The sequence below is a fragment of the Pundamilia nyererei genome, unplaced genomic scaffold (assembly GCF_000239375.1).
Source record: "Pundamilia nyererei isolate P.nyererei 1_Seehausen unplaced genomic scaffold, PunNye1.0 scaffold00229, whole genome shotgun sequence".
In the NCBI taxonomy this organism is placed as follows: Eukaryota; Metazoa; Chordata; class Actinopteri; order Cichliformes; family Cichlidae; genus Pundamilia; species Pundamilia nyererei.
This window is the reverse complement of record NW_005187630.1, coordinates 469334-483349: the sequence shown is the minus strand read 5'-3', so window position 1 is coordinate 483349 and position 14016 is coordinate 469334. Positions and strand designations below refer to the sequence as shown.

The following is a 14016-nucleotide window of genomic DNA, read 5'->3' as shown; positions in this document are numbered from 1 at the left end:
GGATAAAACCTAAACGATACCCATCCCTATTTATGCGTTGATGTTGACCACTCAAAGCTCCTTGAACTGCATGCTACATTCACACAGATCTTTATTCTATGCATTGGAGAAATTTAACTGCATTGCATAATTAGCTATGGTGATACTCGTGTCCATTTGATGTCTGTGAAAATCATAACTCCCAAGTTATGATGATGGAAAAAGAGCTTTTCAGGTTTGCAAGCATGAACTTGTGGATGGATCTTTACTGGTTTCCTGTAGTTTAAGTCTGCAGATCACTGAGGGTCTCTCAAGCAGTCCGCTGCTTCCTGGGCCTTCTCACCTCTGTCACCTGGCAGGCATGCTGCAGGCCAGCAGGGGTCTGCAGTTAATATTGAAAGATGGGTTTTAGACAGGCTAATCTGAACCTAGTGCTGGATTTGCAGACCCACTTCAGGGTCTGTTACATAGGTTTTTTTTTTTTTTCTACATACAATACAGGTTGAAAAGTGGGCTTCAACAGGAAGTTCACCGAGGGGGAAAATTACAGCACTAGATTGCAGCGAACTGAATTCTGTCATCTTACTCCTCCTGACTGAAGTATGTAGTCTGGCTACGGTGGCTGCTGTAGGACAAATAGCTTTGGCTGCCATCCATCTGTAGTGAGTGTCGGCTGCCAGTTTGCTGTTTACATCAACTGGTGTTTATTCACTCTGGAGGAGGCTGTAGAACGAGTGTGTGTAAGATCGGTCGATGAGTAAGAGAAGCTCTCTTCTGACCGATAACAGCGACACTGAGGTGAACTGTTGAGCTTACTCCTCTGTGGGTAAGCTCAGCCGGTGTTAGTGAAGTTGTGGAGTGGATCTAACATTGTTGGATGTGGACACTTGTAATTAGACATGAATGTTTTTTGTTTTGCTTTTTTTTTTTTTTAAAATAAACTCAGAAAATAACTGACTGCACCTTTAAAGATGAAAGAAGCACTAAGAGAAGTACAGGCAGCAGCTGCAGTGGAAAACTGATTATTTAAACCTCTGCTTCGCTTTGAAGCTGCTGAAGCCCACTTTGGTTGTTCTAAATATGTTGACACTGCCCCCTGGTGACAGTGCATAGCTACAACATGTAGCTGTAGCTTGGTGTGTAAGCTTTGGGTCAGATGAATTCACACCCATTCTGGCCACTAAACCCCACTCTGTCCATCTCCAGCTGTGGTTTTCCCCAAAAATGTATTTGGTGTAATTTGCTTAATCGAGCTTCACTGTTACTCAGCAGTTTATCCTAAGACAGATCTTTCTACTTCATTTTTTTTCTTTAATTAAAACTTTAAATTTGACACTTTCTGCTTTTCCTGCTTTACTTTTTTCTTATCTGCTGATCATACTGAATCTGACTGGTCGGGTGAACCTCTGTGACTTCCTGTCGTTGTCAGGGTGGATGTCGTGATCTGCCTCAGCACCACGGTGAGAAACGACACCCTGCAGGACGCCAAGGAGCAGCGAGTGTCTGTCAAGTGTCGTAAACAGCTGCGGGTGGAGGAGGTGGAGATGGTATGTTCTCTGACTCTCTGTCAAAGTCGGGCAGTGTAACGTCCTCAGGTTTGCTGTTGGTTAGCGAGAAACCGCCCAGAAACGTATGAAACAGCCCAACATGCTGTTAAAAGAAAATGATTTTAGAACCTTTATTTTTAGGCTAAGTACGTTTGGTTTTCTGTGAGTTTATAAAAGAGATTTAACCCGTGTTTGTAAAAACAGTTAAAATATATTTCTTTATCAGGACGCATGTGCAGATGGTTCCAGTTCACAGCAACAGCAGCTGCAGTTTTATAACACCTTTTTGTGCAGTTCACAGCACATCACACATGACTGACAAACCCAATAAGACACGAGAAAATGAACAAAAATGGATTAGAAGCAGTTAAAAAGAAATCAAATATAAAGTAATGCTTGGAAAAAGTGTTACGAAAAGAAAACGCTAATATATAATGATAGAAAACATGCAGCACGAAGACTTAAGAAGTCAAAATATTAAGATGGAATAACACTTGGATACCCTGATGTCAGTAGGTGCGTATTGAAATGTAAATAGAGTAAACTGAGATGAGCGGATCTAGTTTATGTTCCTTTCACTTTTCCAAGCCTGGAGTAAAAAGTAGCAGCAAACGGCATCGTCTAAGGTTCCTCCTGGGGGCATCTGGTGTTTTTTATCTTTTCCGGTGTGCTTCGTTGAAGCGAGCAGAGATCCTTCGTGTCTTTAAAGTTTTTATTTTGTGTCTGTTTCCTTTAAATTCTCCAAATCTGCCTCAAACGTCTGCAGTCAGAGGACATCCGTCTGGAACCGGAGCTGTACGACTCCTGCAAGACCGACATCGGCAGGCTGTGTCAGAACGTGGCCTTTGGGAATGCACAGGTCAACACACACACACACACACACACACACACACACACACACACACACACACACACACACACACACACACACTAGTTAATGAGTATGAAGGATCCTCCTGAGTTGAACCCAGAACGTTATTTTTGCCGTTCGCATCTCTTCTAATATAATTAAAAACAACCTGTAAACACTCTGTGGACCATGTTAGAACCAAACTTTAGCCGCCGCCACAGTGCAGACAAAAGTGTTTCCTTAACACTGAACGAATGAAGAAAGAGTCGGCAGCTTTAAAACCTAAAATAATTTTACTGCCAGTAGATTTTACCTGTAACTTTGTTGGGAAATCCGTAAAATGCAAAGTACGAATGTAAGGAGTTGAAGAAAAATTTTAAACAGTCTGAACTGTACAAAAAAGAATTTATTTATTCATTTATTTCTTTATTGGCTTCATCTCTGCAGGTTATCGAGTGTCTGAAGGAGAACAAGCGTAAGCTGAGTTCGCAATGCCACCAGAAGGTCTTCAAGCTGCAGGAGGTGGAGATGGTTGATTCTGAACTTGACTATCAGCTGATGAGAGTCTGCAAGAACATGATCAGAGTAAGCAAGAGAAGAAAAACAAGATCAGTTTCCTTCACTCTGAATTGTGGACATGAATCTTAGGATCAGGACTATTTCTTAGCGAGTAATTCAGACCATGTAGCAGCGTGTTAATGGCTAACCTTATGTTGTGGATGGATCATCTCAGACATTCTCTTGGCTGAAGTCTTTTCATCATCACCATCTTGTTTCTGGGTTATGATGGTGTTTGTCTCTGCCCATCGGGAACGCGTATCCTCCATCTTCTCTGTGCTGTTTTGTAATTTAATGAAGAATAAAACAGTTTTTCATCAAATAACCAGAAACATCACAGACTCGTTATCTTATCCTCTGGTGTCGGTGGCCCCTCAGAGGGTTTCTTTTGGTTAAATATGGGCCTGGCGGGGTGGGCGTTTCTTTAATTGTGGGTCCACGAGGGTTTGATGTTTGTTATTGTGATTGAGCCGAATGTAACGTGGCTGTTTGATGTGTTCAGCGCTTCTGTACAGAGTCAGATGGGAAGAACGTTCTTCAGTGTTTGAAGCAGAACAAGAACAGCGAGATGATGGATCCCAAATGCAAGCAGATGATAACTAAGCGACAGATCACCCAGAACACAGGTACACACACACACACACACACACACACACACACGCACACTATTTAGAATAAAGCAGCTCAAGTCTAAATAAGCCGAGGTGGGAGAACAGATGAAGTGTTGCTTGTTAGCATGAGATCAGATTTTCATCTCTTATGCGTTTGTTTCCAGACTACAGGCTGAACCCGGTGCTGAGGAAGGCCTGCAAAGCCGACATCCCGAAGTTCTGTGACTCCATCCTAAAAAAGGCCAAGGATGAAACCGAGCTGGAGGGTCAGGTCATCTCCTGCCTCAAACTTAAATACGCTGACCAGGTGAGAGCCACGGCTGACTTTACCAAACCAGAGTGTTAGATTAGTTTCACACCTCACATCCAGGTTTTACTACTGGCTCTAGGGACGCTGCTTCACTGAGCAAAAACATTCAAACTGATTTTATTTCAACAAATATGAACCTGTAATTTATTGGTTTCATCTGTTAGGTGTTGATCATACACTTACAACTAAGAATAGTTGGGTCGGGGGTTATTCTGCTCATTTCTGTACTTTTATTCTTTGTCTCCAGTGAAGCAGCTTTAGTGCAGCTCCTCGGTTCATCCTCTGACTGAGACTAGCTGTTTAAGTCCCTCCCCCTTAAATCAGCTTTCTTCTTATTGGTTGCCTATTGTAAACAGAAGGTTTGAACAACCTCTATACCTGTGGCATTATTTCTGATATGTCTTCATTGTCTGGGATCATCAGGATCTGAGCTTTTGGCTGCTGAATAATTATTTGAAACTTCAGAAATGTTTAATTTGAGCAACCCCGGATCTGCAAGAGAGTTTTGCTCTCTATCCACACAACTTTTAATCAATCATAATAAGATGAGAAGCGTTGGTGAGTCCGCCTGTAGATGGTGAAGGAGTTATTTGTGGAATAAAAGTTTATTTTTGTGTGTGTGGCAGCGTTTGTCTCCTGACTGCGAGGATCAGATCCGGGTCATCCTGCAGGAGTCGGCGTTGGACTACAGACTGGACCCTCAGCTGCAGATCCAGTGTGCAGAAGAGGTTTGCTGCTCTCCACTTTCACTGTGACACACACAGTTTATTCTTCCCATCACTCCATCCTAACTCAGGTGTTCATTTTGTGCCCGAGCACATGCGTCATAATTATTCTTATTGGGTAAATATTTAGGAATAAAAACGGCTGGCATTCACTGTGATGTAGTCATGTCTCCAGCAGGAGGTGCCAGCTGCTTGGTAATAAATTACTGCACAGATATCAGCGGTACTTTACGTTCTACTTGCTTCTGGGTTCTGTTGGATCATTTAGAGGGGGGAAACATGGATATGACTTTCCTGTGCACCTTTACATTTGAAGGCATGCATGCAAAAAGCAGCTAAATATGTTCATGAAAACAACACAAGTGCTAAAAATAAAGAGTAAAAATATGAATCTCTTTCATGCACACGTGTCGCTCCTACGCTTCGTTCTGTCAGAAGATGTCGAACAAACGATGACTGGATCGTGACTGAGGCAACAGATTTAAGAGAGAAATATCATCAGAGTTTAAAAATATGGATTATTGAAGCGCTGCTGAGAAGCCAGAATGTGACTCACAGTGAGCAGGCAGGAGCTCAGAGGGGCTCTGACAGCATTAATGGCTTTTTATTGATTATTGTGTGTTTGCAGATCTCCAGTCTGTGTACAGAGGAGGCAGCAGCTCAGGAGCAGACAGGACAGGTGGAGGAATGTCTGAAAATCAACCTGCTGAAGCTCAAGAAGGAAGGATGTAAGAAGGTAAAACGAGCTCACCGCTGCCTTCACTGACCACTCAGACAAACAGACCATCATTTGGATTTCAGTTTCAGCTGTAGACGCAAAGTAACCGTTTCTTTTATTGTTTCATTTTCATTTACAAACTCTTATTCTTATGATAGGAATCAAGCTTACCTCTTTGAGTTACAGTGATGTAACTGTGGCTATTTTCTGGCATCAATGTTTAAATGAATCTTTTATAAAGAAAAGGAGGAATCGCACTACAGACACTCTCATGATCCTTTCTTTCTAGAAGCTTTTCTAACAACACATTTATGCTCCTCCTCTCCCGCTCCCTCCTCTCCCACGCTGACCCCGCAGGAGGTGTTGAACATGCTGAAGGAGAGTAAGGCGGACATCTATGTCGACCCCGTCCTTCACACGGCCTGCGCTCTGGACATCAAACACCACTGTGCTGCCATCCCACCTGGCAAAGGACGCCGTGAGTCAAACTCACTCAGAAGTCATGTGACTCAGACACGAAAAACAAACGTCCCACTTTTTATTTCAACGACTGGCTGCTATTCAGCGGCCGTCAGAACAAAAGAAGGGCAAACTTTGCATTGCAGGAGTCAGCAAAATTAATGTTATTTATTTTTAATCAGGTAGAGAAAAGGTAGCAGAAACAAACTGCTTCTTCTGCATAATACACAGAAACTACAATCCCCATCCAAATTCTGTTTGTCTTTCAGTTTATTTATATCTAATGGAAGTTTTGTGTCCCATCAGAAATGTCGTGCCTGATGGAAGCGCTGCAGGACAAACGTATCCGTCTGCAGCCCGAGTGCAAGAAGAGACTTCAGGATCGCATCGATATGTGGAGCTACGCTGCCAAGGTACACTCACCGAGCAGGGAAACACCTGTGACACACGTGCGCACATTTGAGGAGGGTGGAGGTCTGCAGGTGCTATCAATCAAGTTCAGCATAACCAGGACCGAGTTACATGATTTGGCTTCACTTAATCTATCGCAGGATCTTCCAAGAGTGGGAGTGCTATTTTCCAGAGCTCTGACTGGTGGTGATTTTGTATGTCTTGCTCTCTTATCGTCACATTACCTGCTCCAGAGTAAGTTAGGCCTGCAGCATAGGTTGCTATGTTAGTGGTCATTAAAACCAGCTTTAGGTTTAAACGTGAAAACACAAGATTAAACCTGAAGTTGTCGCCTTTGACCTTTTTGAGTCAGTTTTAAGAGACTTTTATTTTGAAATTGATTACTTTAATTCAACATGCTTTTACCTCATAATTGGGCGATTGAACACATTTTTATTTTTTATTGAAATATTTTTGAATAAGTAATTTGCACAAAAGTTTAAAGGTGCTTTTATTTTCCCTCTGAAATGACGCAGGCTTTTAATTGTCTTTCTCTCTGCCGTCCACCAGGTGGCACCTGCTGAGGGACTTGGGGACTTGGCCATGCAGGTGATGACATCGCCGTCCAAGAACTACATCCTGACCGTGATCTGTGCCGGTGTGGCGCTGCTCTTCATGATGGGGCTGTTCTGCGGCAGGTTCACCAAGCGAGTCACTCAGGAGCTCAAGGACAGGTAGACTCCGCCCCCCCCTCTGGGGTCAGGACATATTTAACGACCGCAACTGAAAAAGACCTCCTCGCCATTTCACCCCTGATGCTCCTGAAAGTCCGCCGCATCGTCTTTACTTTCCTCCTGCAAGCTTTTTCACCCTCTCTCACAGCTGGGGGCATCTACATGGGAATGACATTACCCACAATCCTAGCTGTCAGAGATTTTCACACATTCTTATCTGATATATCTGGAGGGGTTTTTTGTTTGTTTTTTAACTCTTTCTCTTTTTGCTGTTGGTTTAAGGGGCAAGGATAGGGAGGGGAATTGGTAAGAATGTGGGGTCGGAGGTCAACGGTTATAAGTCAAGGTGAAAAAATGAAATGCGTAGGTGTAAATGTGTAGAATGCAGGGTGGGCAAATGCTCATGTGTAATAGAGCAGTTTAATGACTCCAGTATTTTATTGATAAGAGTGTGTGTTGCTGTGAAGGTATGTGTGTGTGTGTGTGAGTGCGAGTGTGTGTTGCTGTGAGGGTGTGTGTGAGATCCAAACTGTCTTTATGCCGCCAGATTGTTTTCTCCTTCTGCTTGAACAGGTTTTTGGAGTTTATTACACTTTTTCCCCCCCTTCCTTTTTTTGTGCTGATTCATATTAGATTTTATCGCCAAGGGACTGCCAAGTGGGCGGTGCCAGCCAGCCCTCGACCGAGCCACAGATAAAGAGGCGAGGGTGGGGCCACAGAGTTGCACCTCACACACTTTGGCCAACTCGCTACAACCGGAATCGCTTGTGGTTATTTTACTTGGGTTTTTTTGTTTGTTTTCTCCAGATGGAGAAACCTCATCAATCCGGTGTCTTATTTTCCCACAGCACAGCCTGTGTCATAAATGCACCGTGTGTCTCCACCTGCTGCTCCCATCATTGCCATCTCGGGTGGGATTTTTTTTAATTTTTTTTTTTAAACATCACTCTGCTCAGACTGGGATGGAAACCAGACGTTTTGATTGCCGCCCATCGCCGCGCAGAGTGGCTGTCGGTTTTGTGCTGGTTGGCACGAAAAAGCTGAGAAGCAATGCAGGAAAAAAATAAAGACAAAAAAGAAACGATTCTAGATTACTATAGAGATGTGAACATTTTTGTGTAAAAATGATACTGGAATCATTGCACATCTTTCGTTCTTTTTTCTTTTTTTAAATATCTATAAATATATATATATTGTTTTGTCATAGCCTTATTTATTTGTTTACTTTGTTTTTTTTTTCATCTATGATTTGAATGTTCTCTGGTTGCCTTTTCTCCAGCGAGACTCCCTTCTTCCTGCAGGGGGGGTGGGAGGAGGGAGAGGAGAGGCAGGGCGGGGGGAGGCAGCAAAGGTGTGAACACCTCCAGGTGTCGAACTCCTTGAGGAACTAGTGGATTTTCACGTGGGACAGTGCGGATTTTGAAATGCATGCCTCCAGCTCCGTGTTTTTATTCTTGGGCTTGACCAGAGTCACTTTGCATGATTCCTGGTTCCAAATAATCTTTATTTGCTTCCTACTGGTTGACTGTTCCTCCTAAGAAAGAGGTCTGAGCAGCAGATGGGGTAAGGCTTGTGTGCCTGAGATGACCGGATTAAGGATATCTTCTCTTTTTCTCTCTCTCATCATACAGATCCAGGATGTAGAGCAGCCTGAAGCCTGAGCTTTCCAGTTATTGTACATACACTGGCCTCGTTATTAGAAACATTGTAATTTTTTTTTTTTTTTTTTTTTTTTTTTACATGAACATCCATCAGTTCAACAGAAGTTGTGTAGGTTCACCTGAGGCAGTGTCGAGCAGCAGAATGCAGTTCCGCCATTGTCAACTTGATGCCGACTCCAGCATGAGTCAGTGTTCAAGGTTACCGCAGAAATAAAAATGTTTAAAGCTTGTCACAAAAATCATTTTGATCTCTGTAGATGGTTTCTCCTTCATAGCTGCACTCTGGGTAAATTCATTCGTAGCTCACCTGGTCCGACTTTGTGAAGACTTAAAGTTAGGCGTGAGGGTGCTTTGAGGGTGTGCCGACACTGGTAACTAATTGGAATCACTGAGCTCTGGAACGTGTTTCGGGTGTCTTCTCCTTTGATGATGATGATGATGATGATGATAATGAATATGACTTTGACGTGCAGGTAATTCTTCTAACAAACCATCCAACAGGTCTCTGCTTTAGTAATCGTGGCATTGTCTTTATTTTTTCGCTTGTTACTTGCCACTAATGACTCTGTTACTGTAAAGTTGTCTCAACAGCATTTAACAAAGCATGAGATATTGCCAGGTGCATACCAGTTTTTACCACGAGATGGGGCAACAAGGCAAGAGATTAAGAGCATGTTCTTAGTCTCTTAAGGGAAGGCAGAAACATTTCAGTACACCCCCTGGAAGAATTCTGCCCCCTGGTGGTGAAAGTGTTACAAATGTTACCTTTAACACTAACTCGCAGGTTATGCACACTCACACAGTTTACAACTCTCCCCTCTCGTCCAGATACGGTCACTCTGGCTCTGTAAAAGCATATACACAGACATATATAGTTTCTGTAGGTTCTGTAGAGGAGGACGGATTGCTCGGAGGGCGTGTTTGCGACGCTCAGCCTGCAGGTCGATGCCCGAGGAGGCGTTCAGTCTCATATAAACACGTGTGAGCAAACACTAAATCGAGGGCCTCTCCTCTCCCTGCGTGAGCTGATCACATGTGTATGATACTGAGTGACGATAACTTACTGTAAACTACATGTACCGTTCCCCTTCTAACTGTTGAAGCTTGGCGTGGTGAGCGCTGCCCTCTCTGCTTGTAAATGAGACGTTCTGCTTCATTGAAATGCCTTTTTTCCATCAGATTTTGTTTGTTTTTAAATCGAAGTGTGCCTAACCGCCGTCCCGCTGTACAGGACATCCCAGACGACCTGTTGCACCCAACAGAGGGTGACGTGTGGCGTATTTGACCGATCTTTTTGTAAAACTCTCTTGTTTGTTTGTTTGAATCCATTGAGCTCCTGATTGGTTTGGGGTTTTTTTGTCCACTTTTTTTCTTTTGTTGTTGTTGTACAGATGAAAAATTGGACAGTTTGTTAATGATAATAATAAAGTCTGCAAGGTTTCTACTCCACTGTTTCTTTATTTCACGTCCGGCTCAACCAGAATTTACGCTGTGAAATGTAATATCTGTACATGTGGTAATACTTGAGCCCTGCACTAAAACATGTAGTGCTTTTTTTGTGCATCTATATAAACTTTGAGGAAATGTTTGATTCCAAGTGGGACAGATGTTTGTTTCTACAGTGAGGTATTTGTGTGACATCTGGATGTAAATGAATAGGAGCCAGAGCGGGTGTCCATGTGTATGGCATATATGTGTCTGCTTTTATAATATGGAAAAATTGAGATTTGCTAAAAATGCACTTCGGTTGCTGAAGTGATATTTATGTGGCATCAATGAGTAAGTTTAAGATGCCTTCAGAACAGACCCTTACATTTAGGAAATAAGTTTCCTATTCTTTAGGTAATTATGGTAAAACTTTTCTTTGTTTTCACATCAGTTTGTGGGGCTTCAGCTCAGTTTTTTTGAAGCTCAAAAAAAAATCCCAATTTAATTTTGAAAGGTTAAAAGTTCTCATCTTAAACCGCTGTGTCCAAAAATCTGCGTGTAGTGTTGGAAGAGACCAGCTCGAGCAAAGTGTGGATCGGGCTGTACTTGCATGTAGTTCCAATTTGTACCACAAGGTGGCCCAACTATTTAAACTAGTGTTTGTGTAACCAGGCACATCATTAAAAACACTTTATATACCACACTGCCTCGGAGACAAATCAACGCCTCGTGAGACTAAAACTGTCCTCTGTGGTTGAAAGTTTGAGTTTGCAGTGGGCGATCACAAAAAATCAAAACCATGTGGTGGCGTCCTTCGTTGTCAGACTGCAGCTCTCAAGCAAAATCCCGTCAGTGGCCTCAAACATCAACATGCAGACAGTTGCAGTGCTGTGGCTTCACTCTCATCTCCAACTATAGACTCTCTCGGTTGCTTGCTGCACAATGTAGTACAAAGTTAAGCCCCAAAACGTGAATGAATGCAGTGAAACTTCCTCTGAATTAAAGGACATGTTTTGCGGTTGTGCAAACTAAATCACACACAGTACCTTTTACGTTACAGCCCACCATTGTTTTAGGCGTTTCGCTGTAATCTGGCTTCCCCTCTGCAGCCTGCGGCTCCAGTGTTTTTCACTCTGGTCTTTCCGCTTCTATTTATAAACAGCACTCGCTCCATTATCCAGAACAATAGACCTTCACTCACAGAATGAAATGGTGCACAAAAGCCGGAGCGCCCAACAGTCATGCAGCCATGAATCCACCCGCTCTTCCTTCAAACTGGGTGGGGCCGAGCACTGTCTAAACTGAAATACTGGGTGACATCACCTGTGTGTGCATCAGTGAAGGCCTGAACGAACACATCCAGGTGCTTTGATACACTCTCACAACTGAGAGTAGATCTTTACTTCCCCTACGAACAGTTTTCTTCTGACTTTCACACTAAGCTTTATTAGGTGGGGCAACGTTTTAGGCGGACATGGATGTACCTGAACCATGAAAACGAAGTATTTTGAGTGCCTAACTCTATCCTGCAGATGAACCTGGAAGCAAAGAGCATAAAGGTCAGAGTGGGATGTGAATAAGCGTGATAGCCTTAAACTTGCTCTGCCTAGTTTCCCTCCCTGACACAGGCTTGTGAGTCGTCAGTGGTGGACCACTTTTCCTGAAACACTGATATCTTTTCTAAAACTCTCCTGAACAAACCTGGCTGATGTGAGGTGCGTGACTCTCGAGCTTGGCGGTGTTTTGATTCGTGGTGACTTCCTTGTTGTTGCTAAGCAGCATTCATCTGGCCATTGCTGCAAAGACTAACAGCATTTCCACGAGGACAATAGATGTGATTTACGTATTTTCTCAATTTACTGAGCATTTCCTCATCTTTGCATTAAACTTGCTAAAACTACAATAACCAACTGCTTTGAATTAATGAGACCTTTAAAACCGCCTGCATATTTCTGGAGAGTTTTTGATACGTTACTAAGCTGAGACCACAACAAAGTACTTAAAGATGTGAACGTATGAAGTGATTCCAATTAAACTAAAGGGGGGAAAATAATCAAATGCAGGGAACGTTGTATTCCATCATGATATTCCCCTTGTCTCATGGTGGGGTTGATCTGGCAGTGTGGATGCTTCTCCTCAAACATCCGTGTTCTGCGCTGTGCTCTCTGTACTCTGTGAGACTCTCTGCAGGCATGCAGGGTAAACATACATGTCTGCGTTTGTGCTGCCTGTTTTTATGTGTTCTGTCTGACCCGTGGAGGCTTCGGGCCGTCTCGCAGAGCCGTGTTAAATTCTTCAGCCCTGCAGACCCAAACACATGGAAGTCATAGACTGCACAAAAGACAAACTACAGTTTATGTTTTTAACATTTCAAGACAAAAAACATACCTTCCATTATTTACAGCTTTTAACTTGGCACATGTTAAAGGCTGACGCGATGTCGAGGTAAATGTGTTTATTCTGTAGTTTGGGGAAAATCATAATACAAAGTTTGCGAACAGTATCAGCAAAGACCTTGAAGTTTTAATACAGAGTAAAAATGCTGAGCCTGCACAGCCACGGTGTATCAGCACCTCTGATGACGTTATCAGGTAAATCACCGCAGGTTTTTCCAGAATCCTTCACCTTGCAAAGCCTGATGAATCATGAAATAATTGCCATATAAATTATTTTACTTTATTCCATTCAGCGTTTTGGGGCAATTTATTTAGGAACAAAAATCGTCACACTGATGATGTAGAGGTCTCAAAAACTCATGTCAAATACGTTACAGGGTTAAATGCTTCTCAGTATTTGAATCATTGGAAAATCCAATAAAACGATTGCTTAGACAATTTACAGACGGTTAGATGTGCTAAGCTGCGTTCGGGGTTAAATGATGTCTTTTCATTATGCTGGATACATTTTTATGGTCTTACAGAGCTTCAAAAATGTTTTATGAAGGGAACATTTAGCTAACTCGTTCCCAGAAGACAATATCTCGTTCCAGGTGTTCTCATTTCCCACAAGAGAATAACTTCTTTTCACAATACAATTACCCTTAAAAACAAAATCACACCAATACCTCCTGAGAACAAGATAATGAACTTGTTCCTGGAATTCATTTAACTTGTTCAAATGGCGGATAAAAGTTTCTTATCTCCTGCACACAGCTGGTTCCCTGAAGTAGTTTGATTCCTGCACACGAGTGAAGCTTGAGGTTTAGTTTGTCATCGCTGAAGTCAAGGTTGCTATCATGTGGTTAAAGTTAGGAAACAGAGTCACTGTTTTCATGAGATCCACAACATCCTCAGCACAAGAAAATATTAAAACACAAAATGCCTCATTTTTCTTACAGAGTTTGAGAAAACAGAACTTTTGAATAAGTGATGATATCAGCTTCAGTTGTTTGAACATGTTACAGAAACCTTTGTGCTTCCTTTCATGTTCATTTAGCTCAACTAGCTGGGTTAGGCTCCTGACCTGAATCAGTGGAAGTAAGAGGATGGATGGTTGAATGGATGCGTTGTTTATGGTTTTTATTGTTCCAGTGAATGGACTGGAAAACAATAACCACAGTTGTAAACATAAAAAAACAAATGTGGGCGACACATCCCTGCATGTGTTTTAAAATTGAACTTTGACCTGTAGTTTTTCAGAGGTGATGGAAGGACTTTCTCAAACATATAATTTGCGCAACCTTTAATTAACTGGTTTGGCTGAATTTGTGCTCCAGTTCGCTGACTTTTGTTTTGCGTCCAGGGTCACTGAATTTCCTCATTTCCAGCTCCATATTTTAATGATGGCATCCGTAGAGTAGCTCTATATGACTGAAGGAAGGTTTTGTATAAACATGTGTGTAAAAAGCAGTATTAAACCTTTTAATATGAACTAAACCAATAAGGAGAATGTACAGGTTGTACTCTAACATCCATACTTAGAATGGCGCACTAAGTAGTGCCAGTGTAGCGTAGCATCCTAGCAGTCTAAGTCCAAGTTAGTGTTAGCTTTCTACAGAAGTGTATGGAAGCCCGTTTCCGCCACTAAAAAAAAAAAAAAAGCTAGTA

At 42.4% G+C, this 14016-nt stretch overlaps 1 protein-coding gene across 3 annotated transcripts in view; it reads left to right on the top strand.

Annotated features, from left to right (window-relative positions):
• Positions 1–9986, top strand: part of LOC102200340 (Golgi apparatus protein 1) — a 38863-nt gene extending 28877 nt beyond the window's left edge. Inside the window, exons 16-27 of one of the 3 annotated variants that reach the window (XM_005748771.1) lie at positions 1409–1526; positions 2293–2385; positions 2824–2961; positions 3437–3560; positions 3710–3852; positions 4482–4583; positions 5209–5316; positions 5656–5776; positions 6064–6170; positions 6718–6881; positions 7515–7588; positions 7689–8084. In XM_005748771.1, coding sequence (XP_005748828.1) covers positions 1409–1526; positions 2293–2385; positions 2824–2961; positions 3437–3560; positions 3710–3852; positions 4482–4583; positions 5209–5316; positions 5656–5776; positions 6064–6170; positions 6718–6881; positions 7515–7578 — 1282 coding nt within the window. In that variant the 3' untranslated portion in view covers positions 7579–7588; positions 7689–8084. Of the gene's footprint in view, positions 1–1408; positions 1527–2292; positions 2386–2823; positions 2962–3436; positions 3561–3709; positions 3853–4481; positions 4584–5208; positions 5317–5655; positions 5777–6063; positions 6171–6717; positions 6882–7514; positions 8085–8512 lie in introns of those variants that run through there. The other 2 variants (XM_005748772.1, XM_005748770.1) reach the window with 2 other exon arrangements.
• Positions 9987–14016: the final 4030 nt, after the last annotated feature.